Here is a 19,474-nt window from a genome sequence, read left to right as displayed (position 1 = left end):
CTTTTTTTGTCCCCACACAGAAATACGCAAAAGGAGAAAATCTCTGCGCAGGAAGTTTGACTCATTTTCCAAGGAGAAGAAAGAGCGAGGTGAGTTCGACACCGTGTGGTCACACATTTCATAATCCAATATGTGTTCCCATGTGAAATTGTGTTTTCTCCTTTACGACCTGACGCCCACAGACTTTGTGTTTGCTGCAGTAAATATGATCAAACACAAAAGCATCTTCTGTTCATTGAAAACGGCGTCACCGCTTGTGACGTCCAGCGGCTTTTACCGTTAATGGTCTCGCATACTTGAAATAGTGTGTTTGTAAAGCCTAAGAGCTTCAGACTGACTCACTGCAGGGTTCACTCCGTCTGGCTTGTGTTTCATTGTTTCTGCTGCTGTTATAACATAAACTGAATAATGAACGAACGCAAATATAGCCTACCCCGCTCCCCAGACTTTTGCACAGTCATGCTTTGTCAGCATTACAGACGCAAACACGGCTCCGTCAGGCGGGCATGTTTACGTGCTCGTTGTGCCATGAATAATAGCCTATTTATTTCGTTTACGTTGTTCAAAGTGATGTAATTTCAGCGCTTACTCACAGTTTCTTCACCCCACCGTCTCAGATAAACACAAGCTCTTCTTGAAATAGCATCTTAAATTAGCTTAAAGTTCCACATAGCTAGCTTTAGCACTAACAGATGTTTACTTAGCAATCTAGAAGAAACACCCCAAGGTCATAATCAAACTTTTTTCCTTTACTCATTAAGCTAAATGCGGATACTAGCGGTGGAAAGCAATACTCATGTTTTTCTTTCACTAGCTAGCATGCTAACCAGCTAGCCCAAGACCGGACAGACTGTTGCTCTTGGCAACACTGGGAGGTGAACAGCTGTTTTGTTAACACTGGTCATGTAGCCTTAATTAAGCCATGTAAATAAACAACAACACACTTCAATTACCAACCACATTAAGTGGTCACATGCCTCACAGGCCTCGTGGTCCTGTGGTTTCAATATTTTGGGTAAAAGTCGGAATTGGAGCTATAAAGCTAATTGGAAACAGAAATTACTGGCTGAAAAACAATCTTTTTTCTTTTTCTTTTCTTTTTTTTGGTGATACTAAATCATATAGTTTAGTAAACTCACATTAACATGAAATCAGACTAACCAATAGGCCTACAGATAAAATCAGCCCTGCTCTATTCTACTTCTAGGAATTATTTTAAATAAATGCAAGTTTTTATACTTCGTCATATTTTCGCTCCTCATCTTCTTTCCCTCTCTGAACCGTGTGGCCAATCATCTGCCAATGTGAGCCCAACCTCTCATAAAGAGATGTTCTCTATTCCCAGGTGATTATCACAGCGGGCCGAGATTCAAGCCAAAACACACACACACTCACACTCACGCACACACGCTCACACGCTCACACACACACACACACACACACACTCACACACACATTCCCAGGATGTCTCTGCAGGTCTGTAAATCCTGCCTCCAGCCTCTTACACACAGGGACTTAGCTGAAGCTAACCCTGCTAATCAAAACACAGAACATTGGGACCTGGCAGCGATCCTGCTGGCTCTGCTTTAGCCCACTACTGAAGGCCGCTTCAGGGGTCGTCAGGTAGCAGATTACATGTAGCCTACTGTAGATTACATAGTGGTAACTGTAACTGGTTTTGAAATTGGTTGGGAATTGGAAAATAAATTGTGGCCTTTTTTTCCCCCGTAAACACAATGTTTGTTTTCACAGTTTTTCCGGCTTCTCCTTGATTGGATTCAGATTGTTGGTTCAGCCATTCAAGCATTTCTTGGGTGTATGAAATCTTAGAGAAATAAGAGATAAGGAAGCATCTGAGATTGGGTTATAGCCTACACTGATTACAGTAGAGACCGAGGTCGTTTTAGCAAAGTTTTACCAAATGTTGATCAACATAAACAGTTTACTTCCATGTAAATGCTAAAAACAGGATGAGTCTGAGTGGGTGGAGGGAGGTAAATGGCTCAACGCAGCTGGTGGTGTCACGACTTGGACAGAAAACCCAGTGTTGGTGTGGTGACTGCAGCGGGAGCGACGGCCAAATCTTGATTTGGACTGCCTGCAGTGCTAAGTGATAAGGACCTGCTTAAAACTAACTAGGTCATAAGTGTTTGTACCTGTTTCGGACCCAAAGTCCCACTGATCTCTAACGTCACAGTCTGAACATGATGAAGCATCTATAAGCACTGGGGAGCGAAATTGAAACAGTCTCTCAGACATTATTTTCAGTAAAGAGTTCAACTAGAAGTTATAATCATCCTATAATTTGCTCCTGTTCTTGTGCATCGACAGGGGGTTTACACAGAGGACAGCCTGTGTTAAATAAACACATGGTTTTTAAATTTACCAAGCCCCTTGGACCCAATATTAACATCCAGCTGCTGATGTGGTGAAGGAAAAGCACAAGTGAATACTCGAAAGCATCTAAATATATCTCCCCCGGTTTCCCAGTAACTCTCTCTAGAGACTCTGAAATATTTAAGAAGGAAAAATAGTGAAATTCCTGAACAATTAAGCGTGAACCAGCTAGTCGGACACATGCAGCTTAGTTTTCTCTTCACTGTTACGTAAACCTCCATAGAAATTATTTTGGAAATTCCCAGATGTTGTGCAACCTCTACAGAGCCCCAAATGATAAGCCAAATCAAAACTGATGTCACCGGTAAATAATATTTTTATTGCATTTTCTATCATTATCTATCTATTAATGTATGTTTTCTATACATTTCTCTCAATAAAAAGGTCTAATATCTTTATAAAGTCCCTTTATTTAATGTTGTGGCCTAAAAACAGTAAAATCTGAGCCATTTAAGCGAGGGACCAGCTCATGTCTGGGACCACTTCTTCAAATGCATACAGATCAATTAAATACAAACCGTAAAACATGATGGTGCATATTTCTGTTTGAGTTGTGTTTCTCAAGGAGCATTAAAAGAAAACACTGACTTTTTTTTCCCACCTTTTTTTTTTAGAGACCCTAACGCCTCAGACCTCTCAGTTGTCTTTAGTGTCCCATTAGCTTGGCTGCCTGCTCTGATAAGTGTTTTCCAGCGGCTCCCAGCTTGCCACAGCCAGCTATTAAATCCTCAACTATTTACTTAAACAAACACACACCTCAAGCGAGCGTAGGCGACCCGACCGACGCTGTCATCGTTGGCATTCGGTGCCAGCAAGCGTGGCTGTCGCTGCCAACGGACGTCAGGGCTGAGGCATAAACACTGAGGCTTACTGATCAAACAGAGCTGAACGACGTCTGTCAATGGATGTGGCGCATTCCTGTTGCAGGGGATGTTGTTGTTTGTTTTTGACATGCATAGAGGGAGAATAATTAATGTTATTAAATCAGAAAGTGGAAAGATGGCAGCAGCAGATGGTGATGATAGGAGATAAATGTCCTTAATTTCATATTACACCACCATAAACGATTACACCACCAAGCTAATATTGACATTCATAATAAGCTACATGCGGCCAGTGGTACTGAACCGTTCTACCAGAGATCCTGGATCCAAATCTGGGTGTGTGCCCGACCGTACGCAGGGGGTAGCCACGTCTCTGGGGTAGCCTAGTGTTTTCCAAAATGTTGTATTTGTCATAATGCCATTAAGGACCGAAGCAGAAATAAATGACCGCGGAGCAGCCAGCAGCTACTTTTAGAACAACAACACTATTGTTTTTGTTTGTTTGTTTGTTTCGTTGGCCAATTAACCTAATCTTTATAGCTCATAAGATCCATTTGAAATTTGAGGAATGTACAACCAGGACTTAAAGATCCTAATTTAAATCTACTTTAGTTACTATGGCTGCTTTTAGTACCAACCATTGGCAAAAAAACAAGCATAACTAATTATTATAATGCTAAGCTAAGTATTTCAGAGCAGTTTTAAGGATTTGCCTGAACAGAACTGAGTCAGTCCCAGTTTTGCCTATGTTAGCTAAAAAGTACCTTATTAGTTATTAAGCCAAAAGTGACTTCAGCTGCTGTTTTTAGCAAGCATGTGTATGAATCTGTTCGTCTCGTTAGCCGTTAACAGTGTCTCAGTCAGTGACTCTCCATGAACTCATACCTGTGGCTACAAGCTAACGCTAGCTGGCAACTGGCCAATAAGGAGCTTATCTGTGAGCCTGGCATCTGATGGAGAACCCACGTGGACGAGGGCTGCCCGCAAGATGACCGGTCACAAATCAAGCAGAGCAGAAAACTCTCTCAGATCAGTCTTAAAATAATACATTCTTATTATTTAAGATAATGTTTTATTAGTTTAGCTGTAAAGACATTGCTCACCATTATCCAAACATATTTCTGCTTCAGTTAATTGACCTTCTGTTTTCATACAGTTTTGAATTTTTCCTTCACAGATAATGCTTTATTCTTTATAATCAGCAGCAGCATGTTGTCGCCCTGTGACTGATACCTTTGTGTTGCTCTGTAAGTGATGAATAAACTCTTTGCACAGCCTAGAAGTTATTTCAAGATGAGTCAATCCCGTATCCCTGGAGCTTTGCGGGGCATCTTGCCAGCCCACCTCGGCTGTCTGACCCGCTTGTCACCGGGGTGTGACCATGCGTGCAAACACGTGTGTGGGTGTGCGTTGGTCCTCCATGTGTTTTCATTCAAACAATCGCGGCCGGTCCACGATCCCTTGAATGTGAGCGTTTAAGTTTAGATGCAACCTGATTAATCTGCTCAGAGTTTCCTGTTTGATGCATGTAAGTGACACATGCGCAGAGTAAACTCTAATGCCTCAGTAGCCTAACGACCTCGGGCTATTCCTGTGTAATTTAGATGCTGTAACAATGAGTCACTTATAGTCAGGATCTGCAGGATTTCACTGGAACAGGGTCATAAAACAAAATGTGTTTGTCATGATGTAGTAAAAAGGTAAACAACAAAATAAACCGAAAAAAAATCTGACACTGCTGCAAGATTAATTAGTTGGAATTTGGAAAGGAACAGCAGAACATTTACCAAAATTTGGTTTAGTACTGCAACAGACCCAACGCATGATTAGTTTAGCTTAGCATCGGTGACAAAAAGTTAGCCTAGCCGTTAACAATTAGACCAATCACCCCCTATAAAGCTCTTTGATTAAGCTTTGTATCTCATTTCTTTTAACCATTACATGGAAATAAATGTTAAAATGACAATGTTTTCTAATGTTACATGTTTAGCCTACGTGTAACTTATGCTAGCTGCTGCCCCTTTCTCCCAGCTTTCAGGCTAACCCAGATTCCTGCTGCATAGCACATAGTCATCAGAAGGTTGTTTCTTGCTCTTCTTCTTACCATATTTTCCCCCAAATATTCTCTAATTTCAAAAAAAAAAAAAAAAAAATCTTGGCAGGTTCATTTTCTTGCAAATTTTGAGCAAATTTGAAATAAAATTTTATACTAACAGATGATTGAACAACCAAATCTAACTTTAATTTTTAAAATGTCAAATTTGCAAATCTTCATTTGATCACTGTAAAATGTCTTTGCAAGCATTCGTTTTTTGCTCCTTCCAGAAACAGCGTGTGAATCTTTGCAGACGATTGCGTGTTTTCTGTTTGAGATTCAACCTGATCAACTCCCTTAATCTGTTGCTTTGTCACTCTTATATCTAAGCCTATTATTATTTAGCCCCTTTATCTAAGTTGTTTTGTTGTTCTTCTTCTTAATGACCTTAATTCACCTCTGTAACTGACTTCTTACTTCATGTTGCGCCACATCGGAGTGAGCGCTGAACGGCTGTGATCATGTGACACAGCCGAGCGCAGGATTCTGCAGCTTTAACTGAGCTGAAACTCCTGCGACAACAGCGTCCCCGCTCATGTTTGCGTCTACGTGGCGACGCAGCACTGAGCCCGTATCAGTCTGAGTGTGATGTCTGGTGTGTGACTGCGGCCGCTCTAACGGGATTACCTGGTTATCCCTCTCTAACCCGCGCTCTCCATCCACCCCGTGTCTTCTTATACCGCATCGTCTACCTGAGCCTCTAATCTCTGTGTGAAGGGGCCGTGCGATCTCCGCGCTCACAAGTTAACGAGGTTGCACACCCATGTCATCACCAGTCATTATGTGTCCACCACTTCAGGCTCAGCTCTGTGTCGCTCTTTCAGTCTCTCCATCCTTGCAGAAGCATATCCACTTTAATCTCTCCTCCTCTACTTATCCCCACACCCAGCTTGTCTCTCCAACTCTTCTCCATGGAGCTGAATATAAATGGTTTCTGTTGCCGTGGTGTTTTCAGACCAACTTGGTTCAAGTGGATCTCAGATTGTCAGGATAACTTCAGGTTTAACTCAAACCCTAACCTCAGCATCCGATCTGCAACAACCAACCAACCAACCAACCAACCAGAACATTAGAAACTAGCACCTTAAAGATTTCGTTCTTGTCCATTTGTGTGGAGTCTCACTCTGCAGATGAAAGTTGAACCATCTTCCTGTTTTGGAGCTGAGATACTATCAGCAGACAGGAATGTGCTCTGCAAATAAAAGCAGACTCACTCACTCACTCTCAGAGCTCCAATTTCTGATTTACAGCATCAATGTGGCTGCGCCAAAAGCATTTATTGGAGGAAAAACACTCATTTTCACAAGTGTTATTTTTAAATTTTGACTATTTCTCAGATTTATAAGAACTGTTCCGCTCCTAAATGTCCACGCGACGATTTAGTTCAAGAGACGAGAAGGGGAAAAGTTAATATTTGTCATGGCAGATGTGATGTTGGACTCGTTGAGGCAACATGTAATGCAGAATAAATCACACTGACACAGCCATGTCTTAACTGTCCTTCACATTTTATTGGATGTTGCAGCTGATTTTTTACCACAAACCCCAAAATAAGAGTCTTTCAAACAGTGTATGAAGTTTGGGAGAGCTGATTCAGCTCAGTTTGGACGTTCATAAAAAGAAAGAAGCTCTTTATTTTAAATCATCACATTTACCGCTAAAGCTGCCTTCAAATTGGAGCTTTGGAAATTTCATTTGTTTCTCCTCTTCCTCCCTCAGAATCCGCTCCCAAGGCGTTCGGCATCCCGCTCTCCCAGGTCATCGCCAACGACCGGGCCTACAAGCTGCGGCAGGACGCCCTGAAGGAGAGCCGGAGGGACTGTCTGGACCTGGAGGCCAGCGTCCTGCGCTTCCGGGCCGAGAAGCGTCAGTTCTTCAACGGGAACAAGCCTCTGGTCAGCTCCTCGTCCCTCACGGGAGGAGGAGGAACTCCGGGGTCGCCCTCCGCAAACTCGGTGGCGCCGATTTTCGAGAACCAGAACAAACCGCTGTCGCCCACGTTCCTGGACAACACCGGCCGAGGACAGAGGAGGGTGAGACCTGCAGACACACGCATCTCCAAAACAATGAACTTTTTTTTAATACACATGTTATTTTAGATCATAGGTTTTTAGATTTTAAGTTTTATAGAATTTATTTTAATGTATCTATAGAAATGACCTTTGACCTATGACCTTTGATACAGTCATACCTCCCGTCGCTCCAAATCTACCAGTTTCAAATTTCTTTCCCCATTTTGCCAAATTCCTAGGCTGTGTGTGTGTGTGTGTGTAGATAGTTAATCTCTGACTGCATCTCCAGCTGTAAACATTTTCACAACAAATTCCTCTATTTGTTTCCACAGTCGTGTGCTTGCACAAAAAAACGCTGCGTTGGTGCTGTGTGTGTGTGTGTGTGTGTGTGTGTGTGTGTGTGTGTATGTAGTATGTGTGTGTGTGTGTATTAACTGTGCTTGAGGCCATCACACCCTACAATTCCCCCCGTGCTGATCTGTAAAGGGTCGTTACGTGAAGCCGGTAATGAGTATTATTACGACCACAGAGAGTTGTAATCAAGCTGCAGCAGCTCCTGAGTCAGTCACAGTGGAGGCAAAAATAAAACATCAGACTGACACACAACTAATTATCTGTTCATTACCTGTTTGATTAAAACACTGCTCTATTCTGGTCTCTCACAATTTGTCTGTCAATGAGTCCAAAACCTGAAAATATTGAAAATTCACAAGAGCAGCGAATTCAGAAACTTATTTTTAACCTTGATTGTTAAAGGGATAGTTCACCCTAGAATGATATTTCGCTCATTATCTACTCACCCTCATGTTGATTAAGGGCTGGAAGAAGTTTCAGAGTCCACCGTCCCTTCTCTGAGTTACAGGGGGTCTTGGAGTAGCAGTGCATGTCCATATAACGGTTGCAAAGGGACACCAGAGCTCTTCGTAAAAAAACACACACAAAAAAACATCCAAATACCTCCATGATGCTCGTATGTAATGTCCGTCTTGTGCTGAAGCCCCAAATTGCGTAATTGTCCCGAAAAAATATTAAATAAGTCTATATTTTAAGCTTGTTTGTAGCGGAAGCTTCTCGAAGCTCCTCTTCCTGGTCTGTCCAAATCTCGCGTGATTTGCGCGGGCGTCAGTGCGGTTACTGCGAATCACGCGAGATTTGGACGGACCAGGAAGAGGAGCTTCGAGAAGCTTCCGCTACAAACAAGCAACACCGAGACCCCCTGTAACTCAGAGAAGCCACGGAGGAATCTGAAACTTCTTCCAGCCCTTAGTCAACATGAGGGTGAGTAGATAATGAGCGAAATATCATTCTAGGGTGAACTATCCCTTTAAGGTTTCAGATTATTTACTCACTGAAATCTTCCTCGACGACATCTTTTCACTGCAACAGGAGAAAAATGTTCATTTTTTAGTATTATATCATAATTTCTGCCGTTGTAACCTGAGAGGAAAACATATAAACAACTTAACTGTTTGAAGTTACAACAACAACCACAACAACTGTTGGAGACGAGATGTTTAAGGACACAAGTAAATTCAAGATTTATGATAAAACATCAAACATTACATGTATTTCTTTTTTACTATCACTTTAGAAAACCTGTCAATCAATTCAATTCACATTGATATAATTGATTGGTTGTATAAAGACAGGAAATACACTTCTCTTTACTCTGCAGCAGCCGCTGGTGTGATATCTGTCTGGGTGTATCAGACATGATGTAATCTGCTCGTTACAGACAAACACGATTAATCAGATCTAGTTCAGTAAAGTTAAAACAACAGTGTGTTTACTAAGAATGAAGTGAGAGGAGTCATTAACTCTGTTTATTGAACTCAACGACGGAGGAAACTCCGAATCAGCTCAGTGTTTCCATGCTCTGGTTTTACAGCCACAGATAAAACAAACAAAAAAGACTAGTCTGATATCTGGCTCGTTAAATCTGTAATACAGTAGTTAATTAAATGTCACACTTAATTTATGTGAGCTTTTGTTTGAGCTTCAGCTTTTATAAACAAACTGTATAAATAATTGAGTGTTAACTTTTACAGACCAAAGATCTGTTTTATTTTCTTTACATCATTAGTTGGTGGAAAATTAAAGATTTGGCTTGTCAGATTTCAGATTAAACATAATAAATAATAATAATAATAATAATGATAATATTAAATGTTATTTGCAGCACTTTAGTTGCAAAGTTGCAATTTGCAAAAGAAGCAAATATCTCCAAATCATCAATCAATCAAAGCTGTTGAATTGAAGCAAAAAATACAATTTGAAGACACATTTCTGTGCAGAAATCCAAACTTCACCTACATTGAAGACATGAATTCAGCTGCGTGGACGGTGGTTTTCTCATCCATCTAACTCCATCTTGCCTCTTCCAGCTGTCTGAGCTGCAGCAGCTCACCGTTTACATAGCCTATCTGATCACACACACTCTTGGCTTGAGCTGCTCAGGTTGATAGATGGTGCAGCCGCAGCTCGGTGGCGTTGCAGCGATAACGTACACGGTCGGAGGGAAGGCTGAGATTAATGCCTGGGAGAAGATGAATGGTGGAGGAGAGGGAAGCTGAGAGGAAGAAGGACCTTCTAACTTTTTCCTGTTACACAGTGAAGCACACACATGGACATACACACTATGTGGAGGAGATTTATGGAGCCTCTTCAGGTCACAGGTCGCCTGCACTCACTTTAAACTATGAATCCCAGTTGACATTTTCATTTCACTTTACCGTGCATGTGTAGTTCTGTAGTTTAAAGAGCATTCAGGTTCATTCTGTCTCTTTTCTTTGATTATTTTTAACATTATGATGTCATTTAACTCAGTCAGAAAAACCCAGAACTTTTTCTTTTGGACCACATGATGTTCTGGTCGTCTCTGGGCTCCTGGGCCGTCTGGCTTTGGTTTGGTTTGGTTGGTGCTGCTGTAAATTCCTCCGACACTCTGCGTTCCTGCATTAATCCCTGGCAGGTTTTATAACAGTGATTTATATTGTATGTCTGGTATTTGTTTTCAGCTCCTCAGATATTTACTGGATCGCAAATGTAGAATGAGTGATAAAAGTTTGTGTGTGTGTCTGTCTCCGTCAACAAATAATACTCTTTATGTTCTCAAAATCTACGATAAATGTTTTTTTTCTACTTTGCTTCTTTTATTTGTTTCGATCTCATTCATGAAACAAGAACTGGATTCTTTGAAGCTCAGAATTAAAACAAGTTTAAAATATTTGATAGTAAAACAGCTGGTAACTGTCAAATATTACAAGTATCATATATAAATGTTTGATATATAATATACATACCCTTACACATGAAATTTCACTCTTGATCCGATTCAAATTGTGTAGTTTCACATAATAATCTTAACTGATGAGCTTCTTTTTTTTTTAACCCAACCCAATCCCATCAGAAAAAGCTAAAAAGTGGAACTTGCGTGTTTCAAATCATTTCCATTATTATTATTTGAAATGAGTTATGGACATTTTAGTGCTGAAAAGTAAAGCTCTCACTGCCCTCTAGTGGACAAACATTGTAAATAAGACATTTTTCAAACAGCAAACTGAGCAAAGGACGGCTGCAATTTGATGTTATTTACACTAGTATAAGTATATTATCACAATAAACACACAGTTCTTGTTTTATTTGTTACATTTACATCTAATTTTATTTATTTTCATCTAATTTGAAATTTATTTCAGGTTCCAGTTCACAGATTATTGACTTGATGCTAAATTCTTACATGCAGAAAAGAGTTTAGCAGCTTTAGCATCTCTAAGATGTGTTAAAGGATTGGAGAAAATCTGACCTCACCTCCTCCTCCTCCTCCTCCTCCTCCTCCTCCTCCTCCTCCTCCTCCTCCTCCTCTCCGCAGGGAGGTCTGTCGGTGGACTCCATCTCCGACCTGGTGGACAGTCAGTCCCGCCTGCTGGAGGCGCTGCAGCTCTCCCACCCGGCCGAGCTGGAGCTGAAGAAGGCGGCGGGCGGCGGCTCGTCGGAGGGGAGGACCCAGAACAAGCTCAGCCTCAACCCCATCTACAGACAGGTGCCCCGCGTGCTGGAGCGGTGCTGCAGCCACATCGAGAACCAAGGTGAGGCAGGGGGCGGGGCTTGGCTCAGAGTCAGGGGGAAATGCTTAAAATTTGCTTTGAATGATTTAATCGGTTTTAACAGATGTTTAACTCCACCTACATCTGGCTTAATCGGTTTTAACAGATGTTTAACTCCACCTACCGGTTTCATTAGTAAAACAGATGTTTAACTCCACCTACATCTGGTTTCATTAGTGTTACAGATGTTTAACTCTGCCTACATCTGGTTAAATCGGTTTTAACAGATGTTTAACTCCACCTACATCTGGTTTAATTGGTTTTAACAAATGTTTAACTCCACCTTTATGCGGTTTCATTGGTTGAACAAATGTTTTTAACTCCGCCTACATTTGGTTTCATTAGTGTAACGGATATTTAACTCCGCCTACATCTGGTCAAATCGGTTTTAACAGATGTTTAACTCCGCCTACATCTCATTAAATCGGTTTCATTTGGTTTCATTAGTATAACAGATGTTTAACTTCGCCTACATCTGGTTGAATCAGTTTTAACAGATGTTTAACTTCGCCTACATCTGGTTGAATCAGTTTTAACAGATGTTTAACTCCGCCTACATCTGGTTTCATTGGTTGAACAGATGTTTAACTCCGCTTACATCTGGTTAAATCAGTTTTAACAGATGTTTAACTCCGCCTACATCTGGTTAAATTGATTTTAACAGATGTTTAACCCCGCCTACATCTGGTTAAATGTTTATCTGTAGAATATGAGTCAGCTGAACAAAAACCTGCAGCCACACCAGACCTTTGCCCATGTCCGGTTTAAACTGAGTACTCTCAGGCTGTTATTTTTTGGAACTTCCTGGTAACTATTTTGGATCAGCTGGAAAATATACGCAGAGCTGAAAAAAGAAGAGCCTATAAAAAGTTGCCTTTTAGAGATATTATTATTATGGTTCTCAGTGTTATCCACAGACTTTAAGTAAGCTTTGCACTTTCAAGCTTGCAACCAAACATGATTTTTTACTAAATGCCCAAAATTAACAGTTAGAATAATAAAATCCTGTTCGGTGGGGATCAGCTCTTTCTTTGTTGAGTTTGACTTTTGATTGTTTGTATTTTAGTTTTCATAATTATCATCGTTATGGGGGATTAATAACGACCCTACAGAGTAAATGACAACATGTCGATTAATGAAAGGCTGATGAAGGTGTAAACGCTGCGTCTCGTCTCCTCAGGTCTTCAGACAGTGGGAATTTTCCGAGTGGGAAGCTCGAAGAAGAGAGTGAGACAGGTGAGGACACGTCTCCTATCTTTGTCTGTTACACTTTTATTTACATTTCATTCAGTTTGTCTTGAATTATCAAACAGTATCCGAAAGAGAAGTCTTTTCTCTGCCTGACACTGAGCTCCAGTAGAGTGTGTGATTGTCTGACATCTCAGATCTGTATTGATCGGTGGAAAACCATCATCAGCTCCATGTGAGACGTCCTGCGTTTCCCGTCACTGGAGGATAAAAATAATCTGTTGATGTGTGAGATCCTGTTTTGTAGAAATCTGCTCCATCAGGGAGCAACAGACCTCTGGGTGACCCACGGTGTGTTTGTGCGTGTGTGTTCATGTGTTTCTGTGTGTGTGTGTGTCTCTCAGCTGCGGGAGGACTTCGACATGGGTGTGGACGTCCAGCTGGACGAGGAGCACAGCGTCCACGACGTCGCCGCGCTGCTCAAAGAGTTCCTGAGGGACATGCCTGATCCTCTGCTGCCCAGAGAGCTGTACCCGGCCTTCCTGCACGCCAACCGTACGCTCACACACACACACACACACACACACACACACACACTGTTGGCTGCTTGGTCCCCTGTTGGTGAATGTGTAACAACGCTGATGTCCCCTCTTAGATAGGAACAACAGTGCACACACACACACACACACACACACATCCTTGTAATGCTATCTTTGTGAGGACACTCATTGACATAATGATTGATTGATTGATTGAATGTTTGATTGATTGATTGATTGATTGAATGTTTGATTGATTGATTGATGGATATTTTATGCTGCTGTGTACTGTAACAGTACGGGTAACTGATCGATCGACTTTTATTGTTTGTTTGTTTGATTGTTTTATTTTTAAACTGCGGTCCATCAGTGAAGTCCACGACGAATTTCCCTACGGGGACAATTAAAGTATATTGAATTGAATTGAATTGAATTGAATTGAATTAATGTATTCCCTAGCCCCTTACCCTAACCTTAACCATCCAAAACAAATGCCTAACCTTAACCATTACTCTTAACCTAGTTTAAACCTAATTATAACCTAAAATCTTAACCCTCAAACAGCCCTTGGAAAAAGTGAGAACCGGCCAAAATGTCCTCACTCTGTTGGTTAAAAACTCTTTCCGGTCCTCACAACGTAGTATGTACAAGAACACACACACACACACACACAGACGCTCACAGTGCACAGTGTAACCCCCTCCTCCCCCTCTTCCTCCTCCTTCTCCTCCTCCTCCTCCTCCTCCTCAGTGCTGCGTGGGGCCGAGCAGCTCCAGTACCTGCAGCACCTCCTCTACCTGCTGCCTCCCTGTAACTGCGACACGCTGCTGCGCCTCCTCGCGCTGCTGCACACGGTGCAGAGCTTCGCCCAGGACGCCATCGGCACCAACGACGAGGAGGTGAGGACGCACGGCGGTTCACTTCTTTCTTTCTTTCTTTCTTTCTTTCTTTCTTTCTTTCTTTCTTTCTTTCTTTCCTTTTTAATTCTTTTGTTCTTTTTCTTTTATCGCCCTTTAGACTTAGACTCAGAATTTAAACTTAATTGAGACTCTAAATGAAGTTCAAAACAAACACATTTTTCATACTTTTTATTTCTTTCTGTCAATTTTTCTTTTTTTTCCTTCATTATTTCTCTTTTTTCTTTCTTTGTGTCTGAATTCCTTTTTTTAATTTATTCTTCTGCTTTCTTTCTTTCCTTCAGTTTTTCTTTTGTTCCTGCTTTATTTCTGGTTTTTATTATTTGATTTATTTTTGGTTTCTACCTTTCTTTCCTCTATTCTTTCTTTGTTTCTGTCATTATTTTTCTGCCTTTCTGTACTTTATCCTTTCTTTCTTCTATTTTTCACTCTTCCTTTGTTTTTTTATTTCTGCTTTCTTTGCTCATTCTTTCATTTTTTCCCCTTTCTTTATAGTTTTCATTTCTTTCTCCTTTATCTTTCCCTTATTTAATCATTCAGGTTTAGAGAAACAACAGAAAAAAGTTAAATAAATGACGATTTCAAAATAAGAGACCCGTGTAGTCTTTCCTGTTAAACACACTTAGTTCAGTTCACAGTTTAACTTAAACTACATCTCTCTTCTCTTCTTCCTCATCCCTTCTTCCTCCCAGATCACAGGTAACAAGATGACGGCTGCGAACTTGGCCGTGATCTTCGGGCCGAACCTGCTGCAGAGGGAGCGAGGAGGAGACGTGGGGATCGAGGACAGTACGGCCATCATCAGTGTCACCCTGGTGCTGGTCCAGAACCACAGGAGACTCTTCATGGTGCGGAGACGATTCACATCCAGAAAGCAAAAACTCCTTACAAGCATATTTGTCTTATTTCTTGTCAAAATGTCTAATTTCTAGTCAAAACTAATCTCTTTCCACTTAAAATAAGACTCATCACCTAAAAATTAACTTGTTTTTAGATCATTTTAATTTGTTTCAAACAAATTTTCACGTGAAATAGTTTTTTGAATACGTTTTTTGTGCTTGTAATAAGGAAGAAAAACTTGTTCCACTATCAGATTTTTCTACTTATATCAAGTGAAAAAATGCTTGAAAGAAGTAAAAAGTGTCTAAAAACAAGCTACTTTTTATGTGATGAGTCTTATTTTAAGTATAATGAGATTTGTTTTGACTAGAAATTACATTTTGAAGAAATAAGACAAATATTCTTGGTAAGATATTTGAGTTTTTGCAGTGCAACACACTGTTGTATCTCTGCTGCTCAACGTAATGTGTGTGTGTGTGTGTGTGTGTGTGTCCAGGTGTCTGCGGAGATGCAGCAGGAGGTCCTGATGAGTCTGATCCAGACCGACCCCGACATCATCGACTACCTGCTGCGTAGGAAACTCAGGTAACCATGACAACTAGTCTGTCCTGTCTTTACACTGCAAAAACTCAAAATCTTACCAAGAACATTTGTCTTATTTCTAGTCAAAACAAATCTCATTATACTTAAAATAAGACTCATCACATTAAAAAAGTAGCTTGTTTTTAAGAAACTTTTTACTTATTTCAATCATATTTTCACTTGAAATAAGTAAAAGTAAAAATCTGATAGTGGATCAAGTTTTTCCTCTTTATTACTAGCACAAAAAACTTGCTTTCACTGGCAGATTTTTCTACTTATTTCAAGTGAAAATTTATTTGAAAACGTTAATTAAAAGTTAATTTTTAGGTGATGAGTCTTGTTTTAAGTGAAAAGAGATTAGTTTTGACTAGAAATGAGACATTTTGACAATAAATAAGACAAATATTCTTGGAAAGATTTTGAGTTTTTGCAGTGTACCATCCCATCAGCATCAGATCTTTTTTTTTTATTCCTGAGTGTGCTGTCGTTTCTCACCCACAGCAGCAGCCACATGTCGGTGGAGAGCAGCAGCAGCGAGACGGGGGGTCGTCGGGACACGGGGGCGTCTCTGGACTCGGTGGGGGCGTCCAGCGGGAGCCTGTCCCCCCTCGAGCCCCCCTCCCCCCTGTTCCCCCCCGACGGCAGCGGCAGCGAGGGCAGCCTGACCAGCGAGGTCTTCCTCAACGTGCTGAAGCTGAACCAGAACAGGAAGCGGCAGGAGACCAGATACGGTACCTGACCTCTTTTCATTCTCTCTTTCTTTTGTTTGTTATTATTTACTTTCTTTCTTTGTATTCCCTTATCCTTTTATTTACTATCTTATTATTTAATCTTTTTTATTCTGTTATTCATTTTCTTTCATCATTCCTTTGTTCTTTCTTTCCTTATTCTTTTTTATTCATTTTTCCCCTTCATTCTCTCTTTCTTTCTGTCTTTCTTTCTTTGGAACCTCTTTCTCATTCTTTCTTTCTCTCTTTTTATTCCCTTATCCTTTTATTTACTTTCTTATTCTGTTATTCATTTTCTTTCATCATTCCTTTGTTCTTTCTTTCCTTATTCTTTTTTATTCATTTTTCCTTCATTCTTTCTGTCCTTTGATTTTTCATTCTCTCATTTGTTTGTTCTATTTTTCCTTTCTTTCCATTTATCCTTCTTTCTCATTCATTCTCTTTTCATTCCCTCATCCTTTTACTTAAGTCTTTCTTATCTTTTTTATTCCGTTATTCCTTTTCTTTCATTATTCTTTTTTTCCTTCATTCTTTCTTTCTTTTGTTGCTTCTTTTTTCTTTTCCTCCTTTTTTCTTGACTCTTGACTTTTCTTCTTCCTCTAGTTCTTCTCCAACTTGCTATTATTATCTTTTAAATGTTGAATATGAACTGAACTCATGCATCTTTGAAGGAGACTATGAAAGTCTCTTATTTGTGTTGCAACAGCGCCCCCTGGCTGTGACACTTAGACTTACAGAGACATTGTTTTATAGTCACTCACTGCCCTTCTTCAGGGTCACTGTGTTTTACCGTTTTGCTTAAAAAGACACTTAAGGTGACACATGTACGTCTTTCTCCTCTTCCTCCTCCTCCAGGTGAGGTCCCTCCAGGTAAATCCATCCGCCACATGCGTCAGTTCCACTCCCACCACAACCTGCTCAGCCTGGCTCAGCCTTCCTCCTCCTCCTCGTCTTCGTCCCGGCTCCTCAGTCAGGACTCTGACGCCCAGGACCGCCGCAGCGCGCTGGGCTCGGCGCTGAGCTTCTCCCTGAGCGGCGGCGTCGGCGTCGGCAGCTGCTCCAGCCTGAGCGGCTCGAGCGAGAGCAGCATCTGGGTGAGACAGACGCCGCAGGAGGAGAGCAAGCCGTCGCCCACCGCCAACTTCTGGGACTTCTTCACTGGGAAAGGGTCGGGCTCGGAGACGATGGTATGATGAATGGATGAAGGAACGAGGAAGGAAGAGGAGCGCGAAGGGAAAGAGAGACCCTCGGAAAAGAAATGGTCAAAAAGTCCTGTTACATTTCCGGACATAATTCTAGGATCATAAACATCAGATTAGTCTCTTATTGAAAAATCTCAATTCCAAAACGTCCTGCTTGAACTTCCTGCATGTGAACGCATCATCAGGACAAAGAAGAAATAAAAAAATAAAATGAGGAAGAAGATGTGAGAAAACCCCTTTTTAAAAAAAGACAGTTTGGTTTGATGTTGAAGATGAAACATGTCAAGTGTCTGAGAACTACCTGGAGGTGGATGCAGTAAAAAAATTGCTTTGTATATAATGTGTACATGATGTATTCAGAAGTTTACATACACAAAACTTTGTCTTTACTACCTAGAACTGTAACTAGCTGCAGCTGCGTCGTCTCCACAAACCCCTTGTACCGACTGAAGTCAGAAAAACAACAGATAAGTCATATAGGAATTCAGCTTTAAGGCGCGATACTGTCCTTTGACCACAAGGGGGAGACATTCACCGGTATAACCTGTATATAAAAGTGCATTAGGTTTAGGAATAGTGCCAAACAGCTAGAAACTGTACAGATATTTTTGTTGTTTTTGTTGCCTCTGTCCTCTTTATATTAGAGATCCGTGGCGTTGTACAGAAATTTCCCGATGTCTTAATGTCGTCTTTCTTCACCACAAACACAGAAGTTGTACAGAGTCTGTCCCTGACCTCGGCAGGTGAATGTATCATCTGTTCCTTTATTTTTTTGATTCCTTGTAGACAAAAAAACAAGATGTATTTTGACTTTTTTTTGTTGTTGTTGTTCTTGTTTTTGTCAGTGACACTTTTTCTATATCATTGTAAAAACCCATCAAGGTGTGTTAAGCCCTAAAGCAGAGAATGTACCACCTGCCTGCAGAGAATTAAATGTCAAACTCCCTCTGTGTCGATGCTTCTTCAACCTGATCGATGTCCTGACTCAGTCCATTTTTTAGACTCAAGGAGAAAAGAGCAGTGCCAGAACTTTTGGACTCACAACAATGTGAAAAGTCGAACAAGAAAAATCCTGCAGGGGGAGATGATCTCTTACAAACAGATTCTGCTTTCAGCTTCACTTTGTTCCAGTTGTTTGAATTGAGAAGTGAAAATCCATAAAAAACAGAAAGAGTTAGGTACAGTTTAAAAAAAGAAAAGGGAAAGAAATCACTTTTGACAGGAAACGGACTGAAACCTTGAGTCCAGAATCATCCACCTCATATAAATCTTTAAATTTGCTTGCAATCCCTTAAATGGCAAAGTTTCGAGTAAACCAAAAACAATTATTTCAATGTATTTATCCTGAAAAGTATTTAATCGTATATAAAGTGGATATAGAAATCAACACAAATGAGTCCTAACTTAAAGCAGAAGTAAGTGATATATTTGTGTTAATATAAGTCTTAAATAGTTATATCTTCCGACAGCAATCACTTACATAGAGTGTTTGGACTGAAACACGGGTCTCTCAGTCCCTCTGCTCTGCTCTGAGCCGAGGAGAAAACATTTATCGTATCCTACAGTTTTTATCCAATGAGGAGAGAGAACGGCATGCAGGGCTGTGTGTGCAGCCAAGGAACGCCGTGAATGTGGCGACGTAGGGACGAGGACTGTTATGGTGCGTTCAAGGAAACTCGTATTTTTCCGACCGTGAAGTGGTACCAGATCGAACTGGTACCACTTCACGGTCGGAAGTTACGAGTGGCCGTTATAGTGACTTTCACCGGTAAAACAGGTCGGCACACACAGCCCTGCATGGGTTGCCTTGGAACGCTACAAAGTCGTAAGTTGTGACTTGAAGCTGTAATTTACGATTTCAAAAGCCTGCCTGGAACGCAGCATTAGCGAAAACGACCGGACCACTTACTTCTGCTTTAAGTAATGGGAGCAGAGTCGGACACAAAAACAGATTCAGACATTTCCATCTTCAAAACGAGTTTGTGTTTTATTTCAAACGGTTTGGACACCATCAGAACCAGCCGTCATTCCCAAACGTCACTGC

The 19,474-nt window shown here is 40.9% G+C and overlaps 1 protein-coding gene across 9 annotated transcripts in view; it reads left to right on the top strand.

Annotated features, from left to right (window-relative positions):
• arhgap36 (Rho GTPase activating protein 36) overlaps positions 1 to 18,397 on the top strand; it is a 63,861-nt gene extending 45,464 nt beyond the window's left edge. For 3 of the 9 annotated variants that reach the window (XM_085759784.1, XM_085759787.1, XM_085759790.1), the window contains exons 3-12: positions 21 to 89; positions 7,036 to 7,349; positions 11,200 to 11,416; positions 12,615 to 12,670; positions 13,027 to 13,177; positions 13,912 to 14,060; positions 14,771 to 14,926; positions 15,415 to 15,503; positions 16,008 to 16,231; positions 17,084 to 18,397. In XM_085759784.1, coding sequence (XP_085615910.1) covers positions 21 to 89; positions 7,036 to 7,349; positions 11,200 to 11,416; positions 12,615 to 12,670; positions 13,027 to 13,177; positions 13,912 to 14,060; positions 14,771 to 14,926; positions 15,415 to 15,503; positions 16,008 to 16,231; positions 17,084 to 17,421 — 1,763 coding nt within the window. In that variant the 3' untranslated portion in view covers positions 17,422 to 18,397. Of the gene's footprint in view, positions 1 to 20; positions 90 to 7,035; positions 7,350 to 11,199; positions 11,417 to 12,614; positions 12,671 to 13,026; positions 13,178 to 13,911; positions 14,061 to 14,770; positions 14,927 to 15,414; positions 15,504 to 16,001; positions 16,232 to 17,083 lie in introns of all 9 variants that reach the window. The other 6 variants (XM_085759783.1, XM_085759786.1, XM_085759789.1 and 3 more) reach the window with 2 other exon arrangements.
• The last annotated feature ends 1,077 nt before the right edge of the window (positions 18,398 to 19,474 follow it).

Source organism: Trachurus japonicus, chromosome 18 (assembly GCF_045865225.1).
Source record: "Trachurus japonicus isolate A0001 chromosome 18, Traja_1.0".
Classification (NCBI taxonomy): Eukaryota; Metazoa; Chordata; class Actinopteri; order Carangiformes; family Carangidae; genus Trachurus; species Trachurus japonicus.
This window is presented reverse-complemented; position numbering and strand designations above follow the sequence as displayed.